At 61.9% G+C, this 25,527-nt stretch overlaps 1 protein-coding gene across 2 annotated transcripts in view; it reads right to left on the bottom strand.

Moving 5' to 3' along the window:
• Nucleotides 1-5,202: 5,202 nt before the first annotated feature.
• The window catches only part of PPP2R3B (protein phosphatase 2 regulatory subunit B''beta), a 34,096-nt gene continuing 13,771 nt past the window's right edge, over nt 5,203-25,527 (bottom strand). For both annotated transcript variants that reach the window (XM_055123628.1, XM_055123629.1), the window contains 11 exons: nt 22,999-23,102; nt 22,236-22,338; nt 18,313-18,387; nt 15,057-15,143; nt 14,102-14,258; nt 11,074-11,122; nt 10,036-10,125; nt 9,365-9,540; nt 7,319-7,437; nt 6,687-6,793; nt 5,203-5,864 (listed from right to left, as the gene is read on the bottom strand). In XM_055123628.1, coding sequence (XP_054979603.1) covers nt 5,708-5,864; nt 6,687-6,793; nt 7,319-7,437; nt 9,365-9,540; nt 10,036-10,125; nt 11,074-11,122; nt 14,102-14,258; nt 15,057-15,143; nt 18,313-18,387; nt 22,236-22,338; nt 22,999-23,102 — 1,224 coding nt within the window. In that variant the 3' untranslated portion in view covers nt 5,203-5,707. The remainder of the gene's footprint in view (nt 5,865-6,686; nt 6,794-7,318; nt 7,438-9,364; nt 9,541-10,035; nt 10,126-11,073; nt 11,123-14,101; nt 14,259-15,056; nt 15,144-18,312; nt 18,388-22,235; nt 22,339-22,998; nt 23,103-25,527) is intronic.

The following is a 25,527-nucleotide window of genomic DNA, read 5'->3' as shown; positions in this document are numbered from 1 at the left end:
GGAACATTAGGATTTCATGACTGAAATCCAATCATTAACAACTCTGTATCTGTATCTCACTGAGTCAATTTTTAAAAATAAATAAATAATTTAAAAATATAAATAACAGTTTAATTTAAAAAAAATTAGAAGGCAGGGGACAGTTCCCAGCAATGGTGAACACAGCCAGGCATCACTGGCCAGCGCTGAAACGGGGAAAGATGCTTGACAGAGAGAAATCTGTTTCCAACCCCTGAGGTTCAGTGCCCTGCCCAGCAGTCAGACGGGATCAGCGCTGCATCTCCAAGTATCACAAGACCTGAGTAGCATCAGGCCACTGTCCCCACCAAGCACCACACCTTCCGTCCAGTCAGACAACGTCACCTGCAGCGGCCCTAAAAACTCGGACACCAAGTGTCAGACAAACAATCGCCACACACACAAACTTATCCAAATAGGGTCGCACCCACACCCACGCACGGTGGGGGCCTTCCCAGTGGTGCCACACGTTGTGCCAAGGCTAGACCCGCAGCCTCCAAAGGGCAAATCTGCACACGTGCAGGCTCTCCCCTGAGCACCGAGATTTCCTGCCTCTCTCTCCCTCCCTCCCCGCTCACATCTCTCTAAATCTTTCTCAGAAAATGCTACATGGCCTCAGTGAGGGAAATTTACTTTGCCTAGGTGAGGAAAATTCGCCTTGGCTCGCTGAGGAAAATTCGCCTTGCCTCGGTGAGGAAAATTCGCCTTGGCTCGCTGAGGAAAATTCGCCTTGCCTCGGTGAGGAAAATTCGCCTTGGCTCGCTGAGGAAAATTCGCCTTGCCTCGGTGAGGAAAATTTCGCCTGGCCTCGGTGAGGAAAATTTGCCTGGCCTCGGTGAGGAAAATCTCGCCTGGCCTCGGTGAGGAAAATTTGCCTGGCCTCGGTGAGGAAAATTCGCCTGGCCTCGGTGAGGAAAATTTGCCTGGCCTCGGTGAGGAAAATCTCACCTGGCCTCGGTGAGGAAAATTTGCCTGGCCTCGGTGAGGAAAATTCGCCTGGCCTCGGTGAGGAAAATCTCGCCTGGCCTCGGTGAGGAAGATTCGCCTGGCCCCGGCGAGGAAAATAAAAGGCCAACCCAAACAAACACCCGCCTGCCTGGCCAAAGCAGCGCCCCTCTCCGGGCCGGCACGTGAGGGAAACGCCAAACGCCCCCGCGCTGCGTCTGCGGGAAAAGTCGGCAGCGAAGGGCGCTGAGGTGAGACGGGAGACAACAGCCGGCACTGAGGGAAACCTGGCCGGGGCTCACCGAGTCTGCGACCCTCCCAGAGGAACAGCCGGAACCGAACTACACGGACGAGTTTGGGCGCACAGACCCCCAGTCACGGCCGCTCCACGCACCACCGAGTCTCCTCCCCTGCAGGAGCGCCGGAAGGCTCACAGGCCAGGCCACGCCCCCAGAGGGGCACGGGTGAGGGCACGCCCCCAGGGGGCACAGGTAAGACATATGTGGCCACACCCCGGGAGGCTCACAGGTGAGGGCACGCCCCCAGGGGGCACAGGTGAGGCACGCGTGGCCACACCCCGGGAGGCTCACAGGCGAGGCCACGCCCCCAGGAGGCTCCCAGAGGGGCCACACCCCCAGGCCCCCAGGGCGAGGGGCCACACCCCCAGGCGACATCTAGACTCTATCCCCTCGGCCCTTGCCAGCCAGACCCCACCCCAGCGGGCGCGAAAGGCAGTGGGAACAGAGGAGCAGAGCACATCAGCTTCTCCTCAGAAACCGTTTGGAAAAGCGGGGCAGAGACCCCAGCGGGCGGGGCGTTTGTCTCGCACAGGGGTGAACCAGGTTTGATCCCCAACGCCCCGTAGCGTCCCGGAGCACCGCCGGGAGTGAGTCCTGAGTGCCCAGCAGACCTAACCCCGGAGTGGTTGCAGAATAGAGTAGGGGGGTCCGGTGGCTCCCCAGACGTCTGGGCCTCTCCTTGCCCGTGCTATGACCAGGTCACACCCCGCCTCACTCTCACCCCCCTGGACCCTTCCGGCGTCTCCGGCCGCGTGCGCGTGGGCGAGACCCCTGTGCTCTGGGCCTGTCGCGGGGTCTCCCAACCATACCAGGAGTCTCCTAGTCTCCAGCCGCGGCCACTCGCACCCCCTGCGTCCACCTCCTTATCGCTGCCTGGCATCAAGTCCAGCCTGACCTGAGCCTCACCCAGCCCTGCCTGTATCCTGTACCGGGCACTAGCTGGGCCTAAGCAGCCTGCCCGGACCGGCCGTGGGCACGCGAGCCCTACCTGACCCTGGAGACCCAAGAGGAGGAGAAAGTCCAGAGAGCCAGGAGAAGGAGCTGGGTCTGGGTGATGTAGGTGCAGAGAGCCAGGAGAAGGAGCTGGGTCTGGGTGATGTAGGTGCAGAGAGCCAGGAGAAGGAGCTGGGTCTGGGTGATGTAGGCAGGTAGGGAAAGGCCCTTGGCAATGAAAATTTAGATTAAACAGTCGCTGGGAAGGAGAATCTTAAGACTTGCAGATTCAAAAAGACAAAAGACCCCCGGAGGAAACCATCAGCGGGCCCTGAGGATAATGGCCCCTCCGGAGGGGGTTCCCCAAAGAAGGTCATCACCACTCCCAACCTCCCTGGTAACCTTAGCAACGAACTTTTACCTGGAAAGAAGCCCCAAGTAGGGGCAGGTTGAAGAAACCCTATAACAGACACCTTGAACAAAGGAAGCGCGGCTTATGCTGCCTGAGCCCATGTGCTGCTTGTGCCCACGTGGCTGAGCACGTGTCACCCGCATCTCCCCTCTTAGGATGTGGGCTTTCATACTTTCATATGTAATGCGGGGATGTGCCTGCGGTCCCTCTCCACTGTGGAGATGCCTCAGTTACCGTGAGCAGGTTACTGCGGTGAGGCTGTGGTGGGAAGCGAGGTCACGGCCCCAGGCAGTGCTCCAACCTGACCACACTTTCTCCAGGAGACAGTACAGTGCGGAGGGGGTTTGCCTTGCACATGGCCGAGCCAGGTTCGACCCCTGGGACCCCATGGGGGTCCAGGGGGGCACTTTCCCTTGTGACGCCGTTTATTGGGATGTAGGCACAGAAGGTTCCCCACACTGCCAGGAGTGATTCCTGAGTGCAGAGCCAGGAGTAACCCTGGAGTGCTGCTGGGTGTGTCTTTCATGCTGAATTTGGTTCCCCGGGACTGATCTCCCTGCCTGAGGATCTGCGGCCGAAGCCTCTGATGAAGGTCCAGAGGTGGCACTGGCCTCTACAGGAAACACAGGAATTTAGGTGCCACTGAGGCCTCTGATGTTGGTCAGCACTGTTTTCTAGGGTTTGTGCACCATTTTTCTGCACTACTGGTTTTCTGGGGTTTTGTGAGTTAGGTCGGGAAATGGGAATGTCTTCTAGACTCTGGTTTGTGTGGGGAATGCCTGGGTGAGTGACTGATTTGGTCCCACAGCATCCGTAGGATCTGAGTGGGCTCTAACATGCAGTTCTGTGGACGGCCGTTTCAGCCAAATGGAGATGTCCGTCTCAGACGCTGGTCCTTCGAGGTTGATCCACATGGGGGGCTCACACCAGCACTCTTAAGCTAAGACCCCTCGAGGGGTGTGGCCAGGCGAGCACCTGAGAGTCGCCTGTGACTTGTCCACGGGGTCCCCTCCCTTGTGACATCAGCCACTGGGGGTAGGCACATGTAAAACTCTCAGTATCCCCCTTCCCATGGACCAAGAAAGTCTGCCAGAATGGGATGATCTGGTAATGAAGGGCCTTAAGTCCAAGATGTGATGTTATTCCACAGCACCGTGACACGGGCTGCTTGCAGGAGGGTTCCACTGGGTGAACAGGAGGAAGCGGCATCACTCCTGCTCCAGGAGCAAACTCTGGAGACAAAGGTTCTGAGAGTAACGGAGATGCCCTTGTGCTTTGCTACCCGTGCCCACCTCAGCAGCTGCAGTGCTGCCTCCCCACCCTCTGACTGGCTGCCCCTGGGGCCTGCAGCTGGAGACAGCCAGCAGTCACCATCCCCGCCCCTGCACTGCCTTTGGTATGAATCTCTCCCTAGAATATTCTGATATCTATTAATTCCTCACTTAAGAAGGAGCATCACTGTACTTCCGGGTCACTGGCAGATGAACATTTGACTCCAGAATCCACTGTAACTATCTAACCCGAATTATCTGTGATGATCCCACCCTGACCCTACCCTACCCTACCCCCTCCGGCTACCCCTACCCCTACCTCTGCCCCTAATCCTAAACCTAATCCTACCTCCTACTCCTACCCACCCCTAACACTAACCATACCCCTACCCCTACCCCTACCCCTAGCCTTACCCCAACCTCTACCCCTACCCCTAGCCTTACCCCAACCCCTACCCCTAACACTAACCATACCCCTACCCCTACCCCTAGCCTTACCCCAACCTCTACCCCTACCCCTAGCCTTACCCCAACCCCTACCCCTAACACTAACCATACCCCTACCCCTACCCCTAGCCTTACCCCAACCTCTACCCCTACCCCTAGCCTTACCCCAACCTCTACCCCTACCCCTAGCCTTACCCCAACCTCTACCCCTACCCCTAGCCTTACCCCTACCCCTACCCCTAACACTAACCATACCCCTACCCCTACCCCTAGCCTTACCCCAACCTCTACCCCTACCCCTAGCCTTACCCCAACCCCTACCCCTAACACTAACCATACCCCTACCCCTACCCCTAACACTAACCATACCCCTACCCCTACCCCTACCCCTACCCCTAGCCTTACCCCAACCCCTACCCCTAGCCTTACCCCTACCCCTACCCCTACCCCTGACCTCCTCCCGTGGGTCTGTCCTCACCCGTGGGTGGGCCGGGCGGTGCTGCCACAGCCCAGGTCCTGCAGACACTCAGGACGATGACCCGTGTGGAGGTGTGTGGACGCTGGGCTTCCCATTGTGTCTGAGGGGGCAGGACTGCCCACCCGATGAGCACAGAACTGACCCAGGAGCCCAGCAGCACCCAGAGCTGAGCCAGGGTTAGGGTTAGGGGCTGGGGTACGGCTAGGGGGCGGGGTGGGGGGAGGGTCCCAGCACACGTCAGATCTGAAGGGCGCAGCTGGGGTCACAGGCCCGCTGTGACCGCACAGGCGTGCAGCCCCGCCCACCTGCTCCCCTGCCCCAGCAGACCACCCAGTGTCCACCCAGTGTCCGGGCCAGCTGCTGCGTGGGGGCGGGGTGCCGAGTGGACGGAAGGGCCAGTACTGAAAACCATTCTTTATTTGAAAGTACAAACGTCTCATAAAACATCTTTGAACAGCTCTGCACGGCAAGAGGAAGTGAGCTTTACAAATCCTGTACATCCCTGGGACGGGGCCAGAGTGCTGGGACGGCCCCCGCGCCTCGGGCCCCGCGCCATCGCTGGGTGCAGGTGGCGGGGGTGCTCCCGGGGCCACGAGGCCTCAGCTACCCCCGAGCATGGACCCGGCAGTGCTGGGCCGCAACAGGGGGGGCACAGTGGCTGGGCATGGGCCCAAGGCCCTCACCTTCGGGCGCCCAGAGGCCACTGTCTCTCCCGCCAGGCCCGGCCTGGGGTCCGAGCGCCCCCGATGGGTGGGACACACCCACTGCTGAGCCACTGGGGGCAGTTTCCACGCCGAGTAAATGACACCGAGCACCGCAGACAAGCAGCCCCACGGCCAGCGCCTGCGTCACGGCACGCGGAGACGGCGGGCTCAGGAGGGCGGCACGCGAGGAGACGGCAGGCTCAGGAGGGCGGCAGGGCCTCGTCCTCGTCCTCGCTCTCGTACTCGTACAGCTCGACGTCACCCAGCGGGCTCTCGGACTCGAAGAAGGGCCTCTGGGCCAGCGCCGGGCGCAGCGAGCTCAGCTTCTGCTCCACGGGGCTCAGCTCCGCCTCGTACCTGCGGGCACACGGGCAGACGTGGGCGCAGAGACCACACGGACAGACGTGGGCACAGAGTGTACACAGACAGATGTGGGTTCGAGTCCACACGGACAGACATGGGCGTGAGTCTACACGGACAGACGTGGGCACAGAGACCACACGGACAGACGTGGGCGCAGAGTCCACACGGGCAGACGTGGGCACAGAGTGTACACAGACAGATGTGGGTGCGAGTCCACACGGACAGGCGTGGGCGCAGAGTCCACACGGACAGACGTGGGTATGAGTCCACACGGGCACACGTGGGCACAGAGTCCACACAGGCAGACGTGGGCACAGAGTGTACACAGACAGATGTGGGTGCGAGTCCACACGGACAGGCGTGGGCGCAGAGTCCACACGGACAGACGTGGGTATGAGTCCACACGGGCACACGTGGGCACAGAGTCCACACGGACAGACGTGGGCGTGAGTCTACACGGACAGACGTGGGCGCGAGTCTACACGGACAGATGTGGGCGCAGAGTCCACACGGGCAGACGTGGGCGCAGAGTCCACCCGGGCAGACGTGGGCTCGAGGGGTGGAGGCACAGGCCCGTGGCAGGGACCCCGGGATGGGGCTCGGCGTCCCGTGCAGCCTGAGAGTGCAGTTCTCTCGCAGCCTGAGAGCTGTGCTGTGGGGCGCCCCCAGCACCCCCACTGGGGCCCCTGAGCCCCCCACGGCCCGGCCATGTGTCCCCCAGTGCTGCCGAGGGCCAGCACACAGGCAGCCCTGCACTGGGGCACTCCCGAGGCAGGGGAGGCCGCGCCCCATGCCCCCGCCCGCCCGCCCACTCACCCGTCGTCCCAGGCCTCTCCCGCAGCCTCCTGCGCCACCAGGATGTCGTACTCCTCGGCAGCGTACTTCTCCCAGTCCGAGAGCTCGGGGCCTTCGCTGTCGCTGTCCTGCACGGGACACCCACCACCACACGTCAGGCCGTCCAGTCCTGACCCACCAGCACCAGGACACACGGACACACGGCCAGCACACATGTGCCTCAGGGCACACGTGGCAGGGCCCTCATGGAGCTCACATGGCACCACATGCTCTGGGTTGTACCATGACACACTGAGACGCACACAGGTACGGCACAAGCCACACAAGACAGCAACCACATGCACACACAGCCACTCCACACGTGGTCCTGACAGTACCACACAACTCTCCCCACACACACCTAAGTCCCAATCCTCTCCCACACACCCTGAGCTCCACCATACCTCTCCTCTCTCTCTCTCTCTCTCACACACACACACACACACACACACACACACACACCCCTTGAGCTTTCCCACACCTCCCCTCACACAGACACACACCCAGAGCTCCTCCACACTTCGCCTCACACAGACACACACACAGACACACACACACACACACACACACACACACACACACACCCTGAGCTCCCCGCCCTCGCCCTCACACACCCGGAGCAGGGAGATCTGTTCTTTCTGCTCGTGGTCCAGGTACTTCTCAATGTTGAAGAAGGTGTCAAAGAAGACGCCGGCGAGCTTGCACTTCTTCAGGTCGTGCAGGGTGATCTTCCCTGTGGGAAGGGGGAGCACTCACCGCAGCTCCGTGCCAGGTGTGGGGAAGCACCCACACATCCGGGCACAGCAGGTTTCCTGTCAGGACGTGACAAGGGGGGGCTGCCCGTGTGGACACAGCTGCAGGGGGCACCCGAGGCTCGGGATCTGGGGACTGACCGGCAGTGAGGGGACGGCCTGCGCTGGCTGTGCCGAGGTCAGAGGGACAGTTCTGGGGCCAGCAGCTCGGAACGGGGCCCACAGAGGCCCAAGGCACAGCTGTGCTGCACACACGTGCCCACGCCTTCCTCTTCTCTCAGGTGCCCGGGGCCCCTCTGGGGGCTGCCCTCACGCACCGGGGGTGCAGCCATCGGGGGACAGGCCTCAGAGAGCCCCTCTGGTCTCTGCCCCAGTGGCCACACACAGCCCGGGCCTGGCACAGCACAGAGCTCTGGGCAAAGGACGATCAGGACGAAACCGCCCGTCCCGGGGCCCCACCGTGGTCTCCCCGCGATGAGACAGACCCGACGGGGGCTGAGGACAGACTTGCTCTGAGCAAGGAGCACGGGGGCGACACAGAGACTGCCCTGAACTGAGGGCCAGGGCCACACCCGGCCTGGGGGTCACCGTCTCTCCCACAGGGAAGACACTCGGGCTTGACAACCGCACAGGAGCCTCTGGGAGAGGCTGTGACACTTCAGGTGTCACAGCAAAGGGACGTCCCAGCCGTGTGGGCAGTGACAGGCTTCTCACCAGGCACGGCGGAGGGTCACAGGAGGCAACGCCCACTCGGGGACACCCCAGCTCACGGTCACCAGGCCAGGAGGAAAGTATTTCCAGGTGACTGTTCCTCTCAGAGGTGGCCTCAACCATGGTCATCCCTCAGTTACAGTCCTTCGAGCCCAGTCCCTCGTACCCACTGCCTACAGGAGCGTCTGGTCCTTCATCAGGCCACAGACACTCACAGAGTCACAGACACTCACAGGACACCACAGTGTCCTGACACAGAGATAGCTCACCACGGCGACCACATCTCAGGGGGCCTTCCCTTACACCACAGCGACCGTGAGCCGTACAGACACACACCAGCCTCCCCCCAGCCCCGTCCACACCAATGTCTCCTCAGAGGGTGCTTGTGAGACCCCACAGGGGCGTCCTGACATCTACTCTCACGTGTCACACCAATGTCCCCTCGGATGGTGCTCCCCACACCCCACAGGGGCGTCCTGACACAGGCCATCACGTGTCACACCAATGTCCCCTTCAGATGGTACTTGTTACACCCACAGGAGCGTCCTCACACAGCACTCCACGTGCCACACCAATGTCCCCTCAGAAGGTGTTCATCACATCCCACAGGGAGTCCTGACACAAGCCATCACATGTTACATGAATGTCCCTTCCAACAGTACTCATCGTAGCCCACAGGGGTATCCTGACACAACCACATCACACCAACGCCCCCTCAGAAGTTGCTTATCACACCCATGGGGCATCCTCACACAGACCATCACGTGTCACTCCAATGTTCCTTCAGATGGTGCTTGTCACACCCACAGGGGCATCCTGACACAGATCACCACATGTCACACCAGCGTCTCCTGAGGCAGTGCTTGTTACAGTGCACAGGGGCATCCTCTCACCAACCAGTGTGTCACGCCAATGTCCACTCAGACAATGCTTGTCACAGGAGTGTCCTAACAAGGATCATCATGTGTCACACTGTCCCCTCAGATAGTACTCGTCACAATGCACAGGGGCATCTCGTGTCACTCCAATGTCCCCTCAGACAGTGCTCGTCACAGCCCACAGGGACATCCTCACACAGACCATCACGTGTCACTCCAATGTCCCCTCAGACGGTGCCTGTTACAGCTCACAGGAGCCCCTAACAAGACCACCCCCACCCCTTGCCGCCACAGCTGTGCTTTGTGGGGGGGGTGCTACCTTCAGTCTGCGGCTTCACCAGGTCCAGCATCTGGCAGAGGCAGTCCTCAAAGGGCAGGGCCTCGATGGCCATGCTGTCCAGCCTGCGGCACTGCTCCTCGTAGAAGTGCTCCAGCTCAAACATGGACAGGGCTCCGTCCCCGTCCAAGTCCATGCAGCGGAACCAGTACTCGATGCTGCAGTCACAGTGCTCAGGGTGGGCCTTCGTGCAGGTATGAGCCTGGACACATGCCCCACCCCTCTGTGGACAGTCCCCCATGGACAGGCCCCCCATGGACGGACCCTCCATGACTGACCTCCGGGGGTAGACCCGCCATGGACAGTGGCATCATTCACAGACTCTGCGGACTGACCCTCGGGACCATGCATGGGCACCCCACACCCCTCCGGACAGACCGCTCCGTGGACAGACTCTGCGGACTGACCCTCGGGACCATGCATGGGCACCCCACACCCCTCCGGACAGACCGCTCCGTGGACAGGCCACCGTGGACAGACCGGGCACAGTCTGCGCCCAGCGGGGAGGGGGCCGCCCAGGCTAGAGGCTGGCTGGGCGGAGCCTGGCTGAAGGAACTCTGCCCAGGGTGGGCCCAGTGGCCGGGCGGGCCCGGGGCAAGCTCGGGGCCGGGCTGTGGGCACGGCAGGCTGGACCCCGCTGCGCCCACACCTACCTGGTGGGGGTCTTCTTGTCCTCTTCAGAGATCAGGAACCAGACAAAGTCGGCGTAGCTGATCTTCCCTTCCTTCTGCACCTTCTTACCCCTGGCGCCAGGCCGGGAGGGACAGGAGACCAGGTCAGGCACCAGGGGCTGTCCTGCCCACCTAGCAGGAGGCTGCCTCAAGAAGCCGGGGCCGGGGCTGGAGCGACAGCCCGGCGGGGAGGGCGTCTGCCTGGCACGCGGCCGACCGGGTTCGATTCCCAGCAGCCCATAGTGTGGGGAGCCATTTTACAAGCCCGGCTTATCTTCTGGTCAGGCGGAGGCCTACTCGGGACTCCTGCACAAGGTCGCCACTGCTGACCTCCTGAGGCTATCATCTCGCCATCTGCCTGTCAGGAGCCATCGCCCGTGCCTGGCCGGCATTGCTGTCCCTGGGCCCGAGCAGGCACTACACCACCTCCCCCTGCATTGTGCTGCTGTCCCTGGGGTCCCCCTGCATTGTGCTGCTGTCCCTGGGGTCCCCCTGCATTGTGCTGCTGTCCCTGGGCCCGAGCAGGCACTACACCACCTGCCCCCAGCAGAGGGACTGGAACTGCCAGAGAACAAACTCTCTCCCCTCCTGGCTCTGCGTCTGCTCATGCGGCTGCGTCCCCTCCTCAGCCCCACGAAGGGTCCTCCCTGCTGGACAGGACGGGACCCCCCACCCCACAGGGTGCCCTGAGCACCACCAGGGGTCATTCCTGAGTGCAGAGCCAGCAGGAACCCCTGGGCATCACCCATGGGACCCAAGAAGGAAAAAAGAAAGAAGCCCCTGGAGGGCCCTGTGAGAGCACAGGGCTCAGGGCAGGCCTGTGGCGTCCGGGCCAGACCTCAGGTGCAGCGGCGCAAGGGGCCCTGGACACACGGCCACAACCTGGCCAGACGCAGGCACCCACGAGGGAGCAAGCGTGTCCTCTCACAGGGCCTGCAGTGACACTGCGCGGCACGACCAAGCAGGCGAGGCCGGGGAGGGACTCCGGCCCTGTGCACACGGGAATGAGCTGAGACGTACCGTGTCACGGCCCCTGAGAAGATCCTCTCGATCATCCGGGTGGAGATGGCTGCAAGGAGAGAGTCGGCGACCCGTGAGGATGCTGAGGACGCACGCGGAGCAGCTGGGGGCCGCTCAGGGGGACAGACTGCGGGGCCGGGCTCACTGAGGAGAGACTGCGGGGCCGGGCTCACTGAGGAGAGACTGCGGGGCCGGGCTCACTGAGGAGACACTTCGGGGCCGGAGTCACTGAGGAGACACTGCGGGGCCGGGCTCACTGAGGAGAGACTGCGGGGCCGGGCTCACTGAGGAGAGACTGCGGGGCCGGGCTCACTGAGGAGAGACTGCGGGGCCGGGCTCACTGAGGAGAGACTGCGGGGCCGGGCTCACTGAGGAGAGACTGCGGGGCCGGGCTCACTGAGGAGAGACTGCGGGGCCGGGCTCACTGAGGAGAGACTGCGGGGCCGGGCTCACTGAGGAGAGACTGCGGGGCCGGGCTCACTGAGGAGACACTGCGGGGCCGGGCTCACTGAGGAGACACTGCGGGGCCGGGCTCACTGAGGAGACACTGCGGGGCCGGGCTCACTGAGGAGAGACTGCGGGGCCGGGCTCACTGAGGAGAGACTGCGGGGCCGGGCTCACTGAGGAGAGACTGCGGGGCCGGGCTCACTGAGGAGAGACTGCGGGGCCGGGCTCACTGAGGAGAGACTGCGGGGCCGGGCTCACTGAGGAGACACTTCGGGGCCGGAGTCACTGAGGAGACACTGCGGGGCCGGGCTCACTGAGGAGAGACTGCGGGGCCGGGGCTCACTGAGGAGAGACTGCGGGGCCGGGCTCACTGAGGAGACACTGCGGGGCTCACTGAGGAGACACTGCGGGGCCGGGGCTCACTGAGGAGACACTGCGGGGCCGGGCTCACTGAGGAGACACTGCGGGGCCGGGGCTCACTGAGGAGAGACTGCGGGGCCGGGCTCACTGAGGAGAGACTGCGGGGCCGGGCTCACTGAGGAGAGACTGCGGGGCCGGGGCTCACTGAGGAGAGACTGCGGGGCCGGGCTCACTGAGGAGACACTGCGGGGCTCACTGAGGAGACACTGCGGGGCCGGGCCTCACTGAGGAGACACTGCGGGGCCGGGCTCACTGAGGAGAGACTGCGGGGCCGGGCTCACTGAGGAGACACTGCGGGGCCGGGCTCACTGAGGAGAGACTGCGGGGCCGGGGCTCACTGAGGAGACACTGCGGGGCCGGGGCTCACTGAGGAGACACTGCGGGGCCGGGCCTCACTGAGGAGACACTGCGGGGCCGGGCTCACTGAGGAGAGACTGCGGGGCCGGGCTCACTGAGGAGAGACTGCGGGGCCGGGCTCACTGAGGAGAGACTGCGGGGCCGGGCTCACTGAGGAGAGACTGCGGGGCCGGGCCTCACTGAGGAGACACTGCGGGGCCGGGCTCACTGAGGAGACACTGCGGGGCCGGGCCTCACTGAGGAGACACTGCGGGGCCGGGCTCACTGAGGAGACACTGCGGGGCCGGGCTCACTGAGGAGAGACTGCGGGGCCGGGCTCACTGAGGACTGTGCATCCCGAGTGCGGCACGTGCCTCCTGGCCTGCGTGTGTCCCACAGCCAAAGGTCTCCCAGAGACGGGCGGGAAGCTGGGGGGGGCAGGGAGGGCACAGAATGCAGGGCAGGAGGCCAGGGCGCACGGACTCCACACACACAGGAGGCCAGGGCACACACGCCAGCACAGCACTCACACCCCTCCCAGACTGACCCGTGGAAACACACTCACAACCCTCTCCCAGACTGACCCTCGGACACACACTCACACCCCTCCCAGACTGACCCGTGGAAACACACTCACAACCCTCTCCCAGACTGACCCTCGGACACACACTCACACCCCTCCCAGACTGACACTCAGACACACACTCACACCCCCTCCCAGACTGACCCGTGGAAACACACTCACACCCTCTCCCAGACTGACCCTCAGACACACACTCACACCCCCTCCCAGACTGACCCATGGACACACACTCACACCCTCTCCCAGACTGACCCTCAGACACACACTCACACCCCTCTCAGACTTACCCATGGACACACACTCACACCCCCTCCCAGACTGACCCGTGGACACACACTGACACCCTCTCCCAGACTGACCCTCGGACACACACTCACACCCCTCTCAGACTTACCCATGGACACACACTCACACCCTCTCCCAGACTGACCCGTGGACACACACTCACACCCCTCCCAGACTGACCCTCAGACACACACTCACACCCCCTCCCAGACTGACCCTCAGACACACACTCACACCCTCTCCCAGACTGACCCTCAGACACACACTCACACCCCTCCCAGACTGACCCGTGGAAACACACTCACAACCCTCTCCCAGACTGACCCGTGGACACACACTCACACCCCTCCCAGACTGACACTCAGACACACACTCACACCCCCTCCCAGACTGACCCGTGGAAACACACTCACACCCTCTCCCAGACTGACCCGTGGACACACACTCACACCCCTCTCAGACTTACCCATGGACACACACTCACACCCTCTCCCAGAGTGACCCTCAGACACACACTCACACCCCCTCCCAGACTGACCCATGGACACACACTCACACCCTCTCCCAGACTGACCCTCAGACACACACTCACACCCCTCTCAGACTGACCAGTGGACACACACTCACACCCTCTCCCAGACTGACCCTCGGACACACACTCACACCCCTCTTAGACTTACCCATGGACACACACTCACACCCTCTCCCAGACTGACCCTCGGACACACACTCACACCCTCTCCCAGACTGACCCTCAGACACACACTCACACCCCCTCCCAGACTGACCCTCAGACACACACTCACACCCTCTCCCAGACTGACCCTCAGACACACACTCACACCCCTCCCAGACTGACCCTCGGCCACACACTCACACCCCCTCCCAGACTGACCCGTGGCCATGCACTGGTGTCTCTCCCGGCCCCGCCCCCGTGGGCCCCGTGCCAGGCGGTACCGTGGTCGTTGTGCCGGGCGAGGTCTTCGGCGTCGATGAGCAGGTCGTGGTCAGTGTCCAGCTCCCAGAACTTGCAGTAGATGACGTAGAAGTGCTCGTAGGAGAAGAACTCCGTCAGCTGGTTGATGTCCGGCTCCTCCTCCAGCAGCGCCACGTTCTGGCCACACGGGACGGACACGTGTGTGCGGGACAGCGGTGACAGCTCCCCAGAGCACCGGGCAGCCAGCAACGCAGGTGTGGGGATGCGTGAGTACAGGGGTGGACACGAATATGTGAGTGTGTGGGGGGGGCACAGGGATGCTTGTGTGGGGGACACGGGGATGCGTGTGTCTGTGTGGGGGGGGGGACACGGGATGTGTCTGTGTGTGTATGTCTGAATGTCTCCCTGTGCAGGACACAGGGAAGTGTTTGTACGCATGGACACAGAAATGCATGAGTGTGTGGGGGACTCAGGGATGTGTGTATGTGTGTGCACGTGTGTGTGTGTGTGTGTGCTCCCCCAGCCCCGCGGCCCTCACCCGCAGGAAGGTGCCCCGAACCCTGCATGTGCATGTATGTGCGTGTGTGTCTGTGTGTGTCTGTGTGTGTGCTCCCCCAGCCCCGTGGCCCTCACCTGCAGGAAGGTACCCCAAATCCCACACGTTCATGTATGTGTGTGTGTGTGCGCGCGCGTGTGTGTGTGTGTGTGCACCCCCAGCCCCGCAGCCCTCACCTGCAGGAAGGTGCCCCAAATCCCGCACGTGCATGTATGTGTGTATGTGTGTGTGTGCGTGCGTGTGTGTGTGTGTGCATACGTGCGTGTGTGTGTGTGTGTGTGTGTGTGTGTGTGCGCGCACCCCCAGCCCCGCAGCCCTCACCTGCAGGAAGGTGCCCCAAATCCCTCACGTGCATGTATGTGTGTGTGTGTGCATGTGTGTGTGTGTGCGCGCGCGCACCCCCAGCCCAGGGCCCTCACCTGCAGGAAGGTGCTCCTCCGCAGTTCTGTGCAGGTGATCCTGCCCGTCCAGGACCTGTTCACTGTGTAGAAGATCCTCTGGATCACCTGCAGGACGAGGCCTCACTGAGCACACAGGGCAGGGCTCACTGGGGCCTTCTCACAACAGGGGTGGGGGCGGAGCTTCAGAGGGAGCCGGGCCAGAGCTGCAAGGGCCTGTGCGGCCAGCAGAGGGCACCTGTGCCACAGGGCTCGGGGAAGGACGGGGCAGGAGAGAGAGAGAGAGAGAGAGAGAGAGAGAGAGAGAGAGAGAGAGAAAGAGAGAATGTGTGTGTGTGGTGTTGTTCTGCACTGAGGCGGACATAGTGGCACCCAGTCTGTGTGTGTGTGTGTGTGTGTGTGTGTGTGTGTGTGTGTGTGTGTGTGTGGTGTTCTGCATTGAGGCGGACACAGCGGCACCCAATCTGTGTGTGTGTATGTGTGTGGTGTTCTGCACTGAGGAGGACACAGTGGCACCCAGTCTCTGTGTGTGTGTGTGTGTGTGTGTCTGTGGTGTTCTGCACTGAGGCGGACACAGTGGCACCCAGTCTGTGTGTGTGTGTGTGTGTGTGGTGTTCTGCACTGAGGCGGACACAGTGGCACCCAGTCTGTCTGTGTGTGTGTGTGTGGGGGGGGGTGTTCTGCACTGAGGCGGACACAGTGGCACCCAGTCTGTGTGTGTGTGTGGTGTTCTGCACTGAGGCAGACACAGTGGCACCCAGTCTGTGTGTGTGTGTGTGTGTGTGTGTGTGGTGTTCTGCACTGAGGCAGACACAGTGGCACCCAGTCTGTGTGTGTGTGTGTGTGTGTGTGTGTGTGTGTGTGTGTGGTGTTCTGCACTGAGGCGGACACAGTGGCACCCACTCTGCGTGTGTGTGTGTGTGTGTGTGTGTGGTGTTCTGCACTGAGGCAGACACAGTGGCACCCAGTCTGTGTGTGTGTGTGTGTGTGTGTGGTGTTCTGCACTGAGGCAGACACAGTGGCACCCAGTCTGTCTGTGTGTGTGTGTGTGTGTGTGGTGTTCTGCACTGAGGCGGACACAGTGGCACCCAGTCTGTGTGTGCGTGTGTGTGTGTGTGTGTGTGTGTGTGTGTGTGTGGTGTTCTGCACTGAGGCGGACACAGTGGCACCCAGTCTGTGTGTGTGTGTGTGTGTGTGTGTGTGTGTGTGTGGTGTTCTGCACTGAGGCGGACACAGTGGCACCCAGTCTGTGTGTGTGTGTGCGTGTGTGTGTGTGTGGTATTCTGCACTGAGGCAGACACAGTGGCACCCAGTCTGTGTGTGTGTGTGTGTGTGTGTGGTGTTCTGCACTGAGGCGGACACAGTGGCACCCAGTCTGTGTGTGTGTGTGTGTGTGTGTGTGTGTGGTGTTCTGCACTGAGGCGGACACAGTGGCACCCAGTCTGTGTGTGTGTGTGTGTGTGTGTGTGTGTGTGTGTGGTGTTCTGCACTGAGGCAGACACAGTGGCACCCAGTCTGTCTGTGTGTGTGTGTGTGTGTGTGGTGTTCTGCACTGAGGCGGACACAGTGGCACCCAGTCTGTGTGTGTGTGTGCGTGTGTGTGTGTGTGTGTGGTGTTCTGCACTGAGGCGGACACAGTGGCACCCAGTCTGTGTGTGTGTGTGTGTGTGTGTGTGTGTGTGGTGTTCTGCACTGAGGCAGACACAGTGGCACCCAGTCTGTGTGTGTGTGTGTGTGTGTGTGTGTGTGTGTGGTGTTCTGCACTGAGGCGGACACAGTGGCACCCACTCTGCGTGTGTGTGTGTGTGTGTGTGTGTGGTGTTCTGCACTGAGGCAGACACAGTGGCACCCAGTCTGTGTGTGTGTGTGTGTGTGTATGGTGTTCTGCACTGAGGCAGACACAGTGGCACCCAGTCTGTCTGTGTGTGTGTGTGTGTGTGTGTGTGTGGTGTTCTGCACTGAGGCGGACACAGTGGCACCCAGTCTGTGTGTGTGTGTGTGCGTGTGTGTGTGTGTGTGTGTGTGTGTGTGTGGTGTTCTGCACTGAGGCGGACACAGTGGCACCCAGTCTGTGTGTGTGTGTGTGTGTGTGTGTGTGTGTGGTGTTCTGCACTGAGGCGGACACAGTGGCACCCAGTCTGTGTGTGTGTGTGCGTGTGTGTGTGTGTGGTATTCTGCACTGAGGCGGACACAGTGGCACCCAGTCTGTGTGTGTGTGTGTGTGTGTGGTGTTCTGCACTGAGGCGGACACAGTGGCACCCAGTCTGTGTGTGTGTGTGTGTGTGTGTGGTGTTCTGCACTGAGGCGGACACAGTGGCACCCAGTCTGTGTGTGTGTGTGTGTGTGTGTGTGTGTGTGTGTGTGGTGTTCTGCACTGAGGCAGACACAGTGGCACCCAGTCTGTCTGTGTGTGTGTGTGTGTGTGTGTGTGGTGTTCTGCACTGAGGCAGACACAGTGGCACCCAGTCTGTGTGTGTGTGTGCGTGTGTGTGTGTGTGGTGTTCTGCACTGAGGCGGACACAGTGGCACCCAGTCTGTGTGTGTGTGTGTGTGTGTGGTGTTCTGCACTGAGGCGGACACAGTGGCACCCAGTCTGTGTGTGTGTGTGTGTGTGTGTGTGGTGTTCTGCACTGAGGCGGACACAGCGGCACCCAGTCTGTGTGCCGGCAGCTGCCAGGCTGCATGTGCAGCACCTCCCCCAGGGAGTGGTGAGTACACTCCTGGGGCTGAACTCGGGCAGCCTGAACTTGCCCTGAGTGAGTCCTTCCCTGCAAAGCCAGCAGGAAGCGGGGGTGAGGGTCAGGCAGGGCCGCGCACCCTGGACACACAGCCGCCCCACCTACGCCTGCCCACAGCCCCACTGACTGCTGTGTCAGCAAAGCCCGCAGCCCGACACCCCACATCTCCGTGCCCTGGTTGGGCCCACCCGGACACCCTCCTGCCCGCCCCAGGGCGGCCCCACCCGGACACCCTCCTGCCCACCCCAGGATGTGTTGCTGCTCCGGGCCTTGGACACCAGACCCCCGGTACCTGTCTCACTGCCACAGACGAGGCGGCTGTGTGGGTCAGCTCCTGCCCCCGTGCACATGCTGACAGTGGACACTGGGCACGGCACAGGGGCATGTCCCTCATGTGCCCTCCTTACCCCCTAGAGTACATACAAGGATGGTGGCACGGGGTCACAGGGGCACAGAAGCCTGGCCCTGGCCTGGCGCTGCCCGGGTCACCTACCTGATCCGGGCCTGCTGGACTCAGGGGGCAGGTGCTGGGTACTCACAGTGGTGATGTAGCGTGAGTGGAACTCCGACGCCTCCTTCAGGAAGGACAAGCCAGGATGGGAGTTCACCACGTCCTATGCAGAAAGACAACGGTGACGGTGATGGCTGAGCCGTGTGACAGTGGGGGAGGGAGCAGGACCCTGCCCTACACTGCTCCCGTGGGCTCTGCAGGGGGTACTCACTCACACATGGCCCAGACCCACATGCATACAGGACTCCACGAGGCCTCACACCAGAAGGCGAATCTCACGGAGTGGCCATCATGGCAATTCTCCATCAGCAAGACAGTGGACATACACACACACACACAAACACACACACAAACATACACGCACACATGCACACAAACACACAAACACACACACCTCTTCATCAGCACAGTCTACATGAGTGCGGTGTCTGTGTGAGGGTTCTGGGGTATCTGTGTAGGGGCCCTGGGGTGTCTGTGAGAGGGCTCTGGTGTCTGTGTGAGAGCTCTTGGTGCCTGTGTGAGGGCTCTGGGTGTCTGTGTGAGGACTCTGGAGTGTCTGTGTGAGGGCTCTGGGTGTCTGTGTGAGGACTCTGGTGTCAGTGTGAGGGCTCTGGGGTCTGTGTGAGGACTCTGAGTGTCTGTGAGGGCTCTGGGTGTCTGTGTGAGGGCTCTGGGGTCTGTGTGAGGGCTCTGGTGTCTGTATGAGAGCTCTGGGTGTCTGTGTGAGGGCTCTGGGTGTCTGTGTGAGGGCTCTGGTGTCTGTGTGAGGGCTCTGGGTGTCTGTGTGAGGACTCTGGGGTGTCTGTGTGAGGACTCTGGGGTGTCTGTGTGAGGGCTCTGGGTGTCTGTGTGAGGGCTCTGGGTGTCTGTGTGAGGACTCTGGGGTGTCTGTGTGAGGACTCTGGGGTGTCTGTGTGAGGGCTCTGGGTGTCTGTGTGAGGGCTCTGGGTGTCTGTGTGAGGACTCTGGGGTGTCTGTGTGAGGGCTCTGGGTGTCTGTGTGAGGACTCTGGGGTGTCTGTGTGAGAGCTCTGGGTGTCTGTGTGAGGGCTCTGGTGTCTGTGTGAGGACTCTGGGGTGTCTGTGTGAGGGCTCTGGTGTCTGTGTGAGGACTCTGGGGTGTCTGTGTGAGGACTCTGGGTGTCTGTGAGGGCTCTGGGTGTCTGTGTGAGGGCTCTGGGTATCTGTGTGAGAGCTCTGGGTGTCTGTGTGAGGACTCTGGTGTGTCTGTGTGAGGACTCTGGGTGTCTGTGAGGGCTCTGGGTGTCTGTGTGAGAGCTCTGGGTGTCTGTGTGAGGGCTCTGGTGTTGTGAGAACTCTGGGGTGTCTGTGTGAGGGCTCTGGGGTGTCTGTGTGAGGGCTCTGTGTCTGTGTGAGGACTTTGGGGTGTCTGTGTGAGGACTCTGGGTGTCTGTGAGGGCTCTGGGTGTCTGTGTGAGAGCTCTGGGTGTCTGTGTGAGGGCTCTGGTGTTGTGAGGACTCTGGGGTGTCTGTGTGAGGGCTCTGGTGTCTGTGTGAGGGCTCTGGTGTGTGTGAGGACTCGGGGTGTCTGTGTGAGGACTCGGGGTGTCTGTGAGGGCTCTGGGTGTCTGTGTGAGAGCTCTGGGTGTCTGTGTGAGGGCTCTGGTGTTGTGAGGACTCTGGGGTGTCTGTGTGAGGGCTCTGGTGTCTGTGTGAGGGCTCTGGTGTGTGTGAGGACTCGGGGTGTCTGTGTGAGGACTCGGGGTATCTGTGTGAGGACTCGGGGTATCTGTGTGAGGACTCTGAGTGTCTGTGAGGGCTCTGGTGTCTGTGTGAGGGCTCTGGTGTTGTGAGGACTCTGGGGTGTCTGTGTGAGGGCTCTGGTGTCTGTTTGAGGGCTCTGGTGTGTGTGAAGACTCGGGGTATCTGTGTGAGGGCTCTGGGGTCTCTGTGTGAGGACTCGGGGTATCTGTGTGAGGACTCTGGGGTGTCTTGTGAGGGCTCTGCAGGTGTCTGCTTGAGGGCTCTGGGTGTCTCATGAGGACTCTGCTACTCTGCATCCTAGCCCACAGCCATGGTCGTATCCCAGCCACCCGTGTCCTGTGACTAGCTCTCTTGAGGATAAATGTCCACGACCAGGCTCTACCTGGCCAGTGACCAGCTCTGTGAGGGATGCAGCCCTGGGGTGCCCACCTAACTCTAGCCTAGGTTAGGTGCAGACAGATAACTCCTGCGTGCCTGGCTCATACACAGACCTGTGCGTGTGAGAAGGACGACGGCATGTGTACAGATGTGGGATCTTTATACCCAGAGATAGTCTGTGCCAGGCACAGGGAACAGTCCTGAGAAGGGCTGAGGGCTCAGGGCATGCAGACGCTGGCACTGGGACGACGTGACTCATGGGGCACCACAGAGAAACTCTGGGGCACACACAGGAGCATGTGTGTGAACGTGGGGACACCATGTGGTGTGGACATGAGCTGGGGAGGGCTAGGGTGGGTGGGGTGGACCTGAGCTGGGGAGGGCTGGGGTGGGTGGTGTGGACATGAGCTGGGGAGGGCTGGGGTGGGTGGTGTGGACATGAGCTGGGGGGGGCTAGGGTGGGTGGTGTGGACATGAGCTGGGGAGGGCTGGGGTGGGTGGTGTGGACATGAGCTGGGGAGGGCTGGGGTGGGTGGTGTGGACATGAGCTGGGGGGGGCTAGGGTGGGTGGTGTGGACATGAGCTGGGGAGGGCTGGGGTGGGTGGTGTGGACATGAGCTGGGGAGGGCTAGGGTGGGTGGGTGGACATGAGCTGGGGAGGGCTGAGGGTGTGGACATGAGCTGGGGGGGGCTAGGGTGGGTGGTGTGGACATGAGCTGGGGAGGGCTAGGGTGGGTGGGTGGACATGAGCTGGCGTGGACATGAGCTGGGGGGGCTGGGGTGGGTGGTGTGGACAAGAGCTTGCCATTCTCAGGCCTGAGCCCGTGGCGTGGACAAGCCCCTCCCAAGAACAGGCCGTCAGAAGGGTGAGGAGAGCTGTGGGCACACCGAGTGTGTCAGTGGAAAGTGGTGAGGGCATCGAGGCAGACGCAGAACCCATCTCACAGGACGGAGCAGTGAAAGACAGAGCTTGAGGAGGAGGAGGAGGAGGGGGTCGGGGAGCGAGAACGGGAATCACGAGTGAGTGAGCAGGCTCCGGGGCACAGCCACAGGCCCGAGGCACAGACCCAACAACACTGAAAGCAGGAGACCTCAGCCGCAGCTGCCCAGCTTGGAGATGTGCCTGCCGAGGGGAGGCGGGGTGGGGAGGAGCACAGGGACACTGCGCAGGGCAGTGGGCGCTGGTGGGGGGCTGGTGGGGGGATTTTATCTGCCTACAACTCAGTCAGTGACTCTGCAAGTCACGTCCTTTAGCTACACAAAGTCTAAGTGAAAAGGAAAGAACACACACGGAACTTGTGTGGGACAGACTGAGGACACCCTTATAGGAGTGAGCATCTGCGGTGTAGACTAGACAACACACACACACACAAACTGTGGTACAGACCAAACACACCCATGGCACGGTGTTGACGCAGGTGGGCAGAAGTGGCCTGAGTGTGGTGTGTGGTGCAGACAGGTGTGTGTGCTTTCGTTAGTGCAGGAGAGATGGACACAGCTGTGTGTAGTCGCACAGTGGCACACAGACATGCAAGCAGGGCCTAAGGCACGTGTGGCACAGACAGTGTACACAGGAAGGAGATGAAGTGTGCGGTGTAGACCACAAGTACCTACAGCTTCATGTGCGGTGTAGCCGCCAAGCTCTGCAGGAAGGGCAGGCGTGTACGTGTGGTGTAGACCGGCTCTGTGTCATGTGCAGTGTAGACTCCCAGCCCTGCAGGAAGGGCACGCAGGTCTGTGTGTGCCGAGTGCCCGGGACACAGGCCCTGCCGGGGTGGCCTGTGCGCCCCTGCAGGGAGGGGCGCCGTCCCTGGCGGAGCAGGAGCGAGCGGGGACACGGGAGCGGTACCTGAAGGAAGGGGATGAAGTCCTCCTGGACCAGGTAGTTAGAGCCGGGGTTCATGAGCAGGTGCACAAACTTGGCGGCGTCATCGTGGCAGCTGTGCAGAACCCTGCATGCAGAGACGTGCGCTGTACTCGGGCACACACGCCCCAGCTGCGTGCCGGCCAGTCAGGGCCCTGGCAGGACAGGGTCACATGGCCCGTGGGTGCACACAGACACACACCCATCCACTCACACACACACAGACACACCACACACACGCACACACACACACACACCACACACACAGAAACACCCCCCACACACACACCACACACACACACACACGCTGCACACCACACACACACAGACATACCACACACACACAGACACACCCCACACACACACAGACACACCCCCCCCACACACACACACCCCACACACCACACACACACCACACCCCCCCACACACACACACCCCACACACACACACACACACACACCCCACACACCCCACACACACACACACACACCACACACCCCACACACACACACACACACACACACACACCACACCCCACACACACACACACACACACACGCTGCACACCACCTCAGTCCAGGCACTGAGCAGTGGACGGTCACGTGGGCCCGAGGGTACACAAGAGTCTCTCGTAGGTAGTGGCCATCCCCGAGGTCACCCCCACTTCTGTCCAGCAGGGCCATGCAGGCCAGCGGTGGGGAGGAGCCGCCCGCCCGCAGCCCCGTGCCCAAGCCGGCTGGGACTCACTTTCTCCACATGGCGATGAACTTGTGCACGGAGACGGAGCCCGTGCGCTCTCCGCCGGCGCCGTAGAAGAGCGGGCCCTTCCAGTAGAGCGGGCAGCCGCAGGCCTGCGGGAGGGGCAGTGAGGCAGGCTCTGCCCTGGCCGCTCACAGACGCTCCTCCCACGAGCGCCCAGGGCAGCCGCAGGCCAGAGGCCGGTCCCTTCCTCGTGTCCTGCCGTGCCAGGGGCTGCAGGGGCGGGGGCTCAGCCCCAACCCCCGGGCGCCCAGGGAGGCTGACGGGGAAGGAGCACGGAAGCCCAGCACCAGGAGAGGTCCCCTCAGCCGAGTCACTGCAGGGACTGAGGCGAGCGGCAGCTGCTCACGTGGGCAAGGGCTGGGAGCCGCCCCCCGGCCGCCCACCCCGAAACAGCACCAGAACTCTCCAAGGACAGAGAAGAGGAGCGCGGACCAGGCCTAGGAAAGGACCCTAACCCCAGACACCTCGGCGAGGGTCTCCCAGCAGACGCCCAGGGCACGCCCGGCTGGGCCCCAGGCACTGAGCACGGGCCTGTGGAGACAGCCGGGACACCAGAGACAGCGCAGTGCAGCAAATGGCTGCACAAACCACCAGCGCCAGACGGTTTGGCTGTTCAAGGAACAGAAATGACCAGGCAGAAGGTTCCAGAAACCACAATTCTGACTGAAACTCAACAGCAAATTCCTCAGCAGGCCGAGGCGGAAACCATGGCAGGAACCCACAGTCCACACAGCATGTCCCAGGCAGGGGACATCCTGAGTCCCCCCGCCCTGGGCGTGTCTCTCCTGCGGTCTGTCTGTCCACTCTGTCCTGCCGCATGACTCCTAGGTGACCTACATCTGATCCCAGCAGACGCATGGGCAGGAATGCTGGTCGTCTCTGGTGAGGGCTGAGGGCCGATACGATGCCCCCGGCCCGATAATGCAGCCATAAACAGTGACGAAGGGAACGGCGGCCACAGGCTACAGAGCAGAGGAGCACACGGGACCCCGTGCAAGCCTGTGTGCTGCAGAGATGACACGGAGGCCTCGCGCGCCTGTGGGGCTGTGAGGAGGGGTCTGTCACGCTGACCCTGCGACTCTCCCCATCGGGAACAAAGCATGGGGGAGACGGAGGGAGGGATGGGGAAAACTGTAGGGAGATGGGGAGGAGGCGGGAGACTGCGGAGACTGTGGGGAGACTATAAGGCACTGTGGCGGGACTGTGGGGATAGTTGTGGGGAGACTGTAAGGGACTGTGCAGGGACTGTGGGGAGACTGTGGGGGGACTGTAAGGAACTGTGGGGGCCTGTGAGGAGACTGTAGGGAGACTGTAAGGGACTGTGAGGAAACTGTGGGGAGACTGTGGGGGGACTGTGGGGGACTGTGGGGAAACTGTGGGGGGACTATGGGGAGACTGTGGGGAGACTGTAAGGGACTGTGGGGAGACTATAAGGGATTGTGGGGGGACTGTGGGGAGAGTGTGGGGGGACTGTGGGGAGACTGTAGGGGGACTGTGGGGAGACTGTGGGGAGACTATAAGGGACTGTGGGGGGACTGTGGGGGGACTGTGAAGAGACCGTGGGGAGACTGTGGGGAGACTGTGGGGAGACTGTAAGGGACTGTGGGGGGACTGTGGGGAGACTATAAGGGATTGTGGGGGGACTGTGGGGAGACTGTAGGGGGACTGTGGGGAGACTGTGGGGAGACTGTGAAGAGACTGTGGGGAGACTGTGGGAGACTGTGGGGAGACTGTGGGGAGACTGTAAGGGACTGTGGGGAGACTGTGGGGAGACTATAAGGGACTGTGAGGAGACTGTGAGGAGACTGTGGGGAGACTGTGGGAGACTGTGGGGAGACTGTGGGGAGACTGTGGGGAGACTGGTTAAACTGTAGAGACCGTGAAGAGACTGGAGACTGGAGAGATGGGGACGCTGCAAAAAGGAGACGGGGGCACTTCTCAGGGTAGATCAGGCGGCTGCTCTGTGTGGGGGCCAGGTGTGGCACGAGCAATCTGGTCAAAGCACCCAGTGCAAGCGGGTCTCTGCGCTGAGCAGTACCCTGGGGATCTGGACCCACTCTGACCCAGATTCAGGGCAGGACACAGACACTGCGGAAGGTGACAGACACACATGGGGACGAGGCGGGGTGCTGGCAGGTGAAGAGGACATGTGGGATGGACACCCAGACTGGGCACGGGATCTCCTGACACGGAGACTGCTGCCCTGCAGCCACACAGCGGGTGGTGCCGGTCACTCAGGAAGCACTGCCCGCCCGCAGACAGGGCGAGCCCAGTTTCCACAGCTGAACTACTCGTAAGCCTGAGGAGGGGCTGGGACAGGCCGTGGCCCAGGGACACGAGGCACCTGCTGCACAAACCACCTGCCCACCCAAGACCGGGGCGCACAGCCTCCCCGCTCTGGCCACCAGAGACGCCCCCGTAGTCACTCGGTGGGAACCAAGCTCTGAGCCGCAGGAGCATGGGGTGAGGCTGCTGCTGTGACGTGGCTGCCCCGGGGCCTCCCATAGCACTCGG

Source organism: Sorex araneus (assembly GCF_027595985.1).
Source record: "Sorex araneus isolate mSorAra2 chromosome X unlocalized genomic scaffold, mSorAra2.pri SUPER_X_unloc_6, whole genome shotgun sequence".
Lineage (NCBI taxonomy): Eukaryota > Metazoa > Chordata > Mammalia > Eulipotyphla > Soricidae > Sorex > Sorex araneus.
Note: the sequence above shows the minus strand (reverse complement) of the source record. Positions and strands in the feature narration are given on the sequence as shown.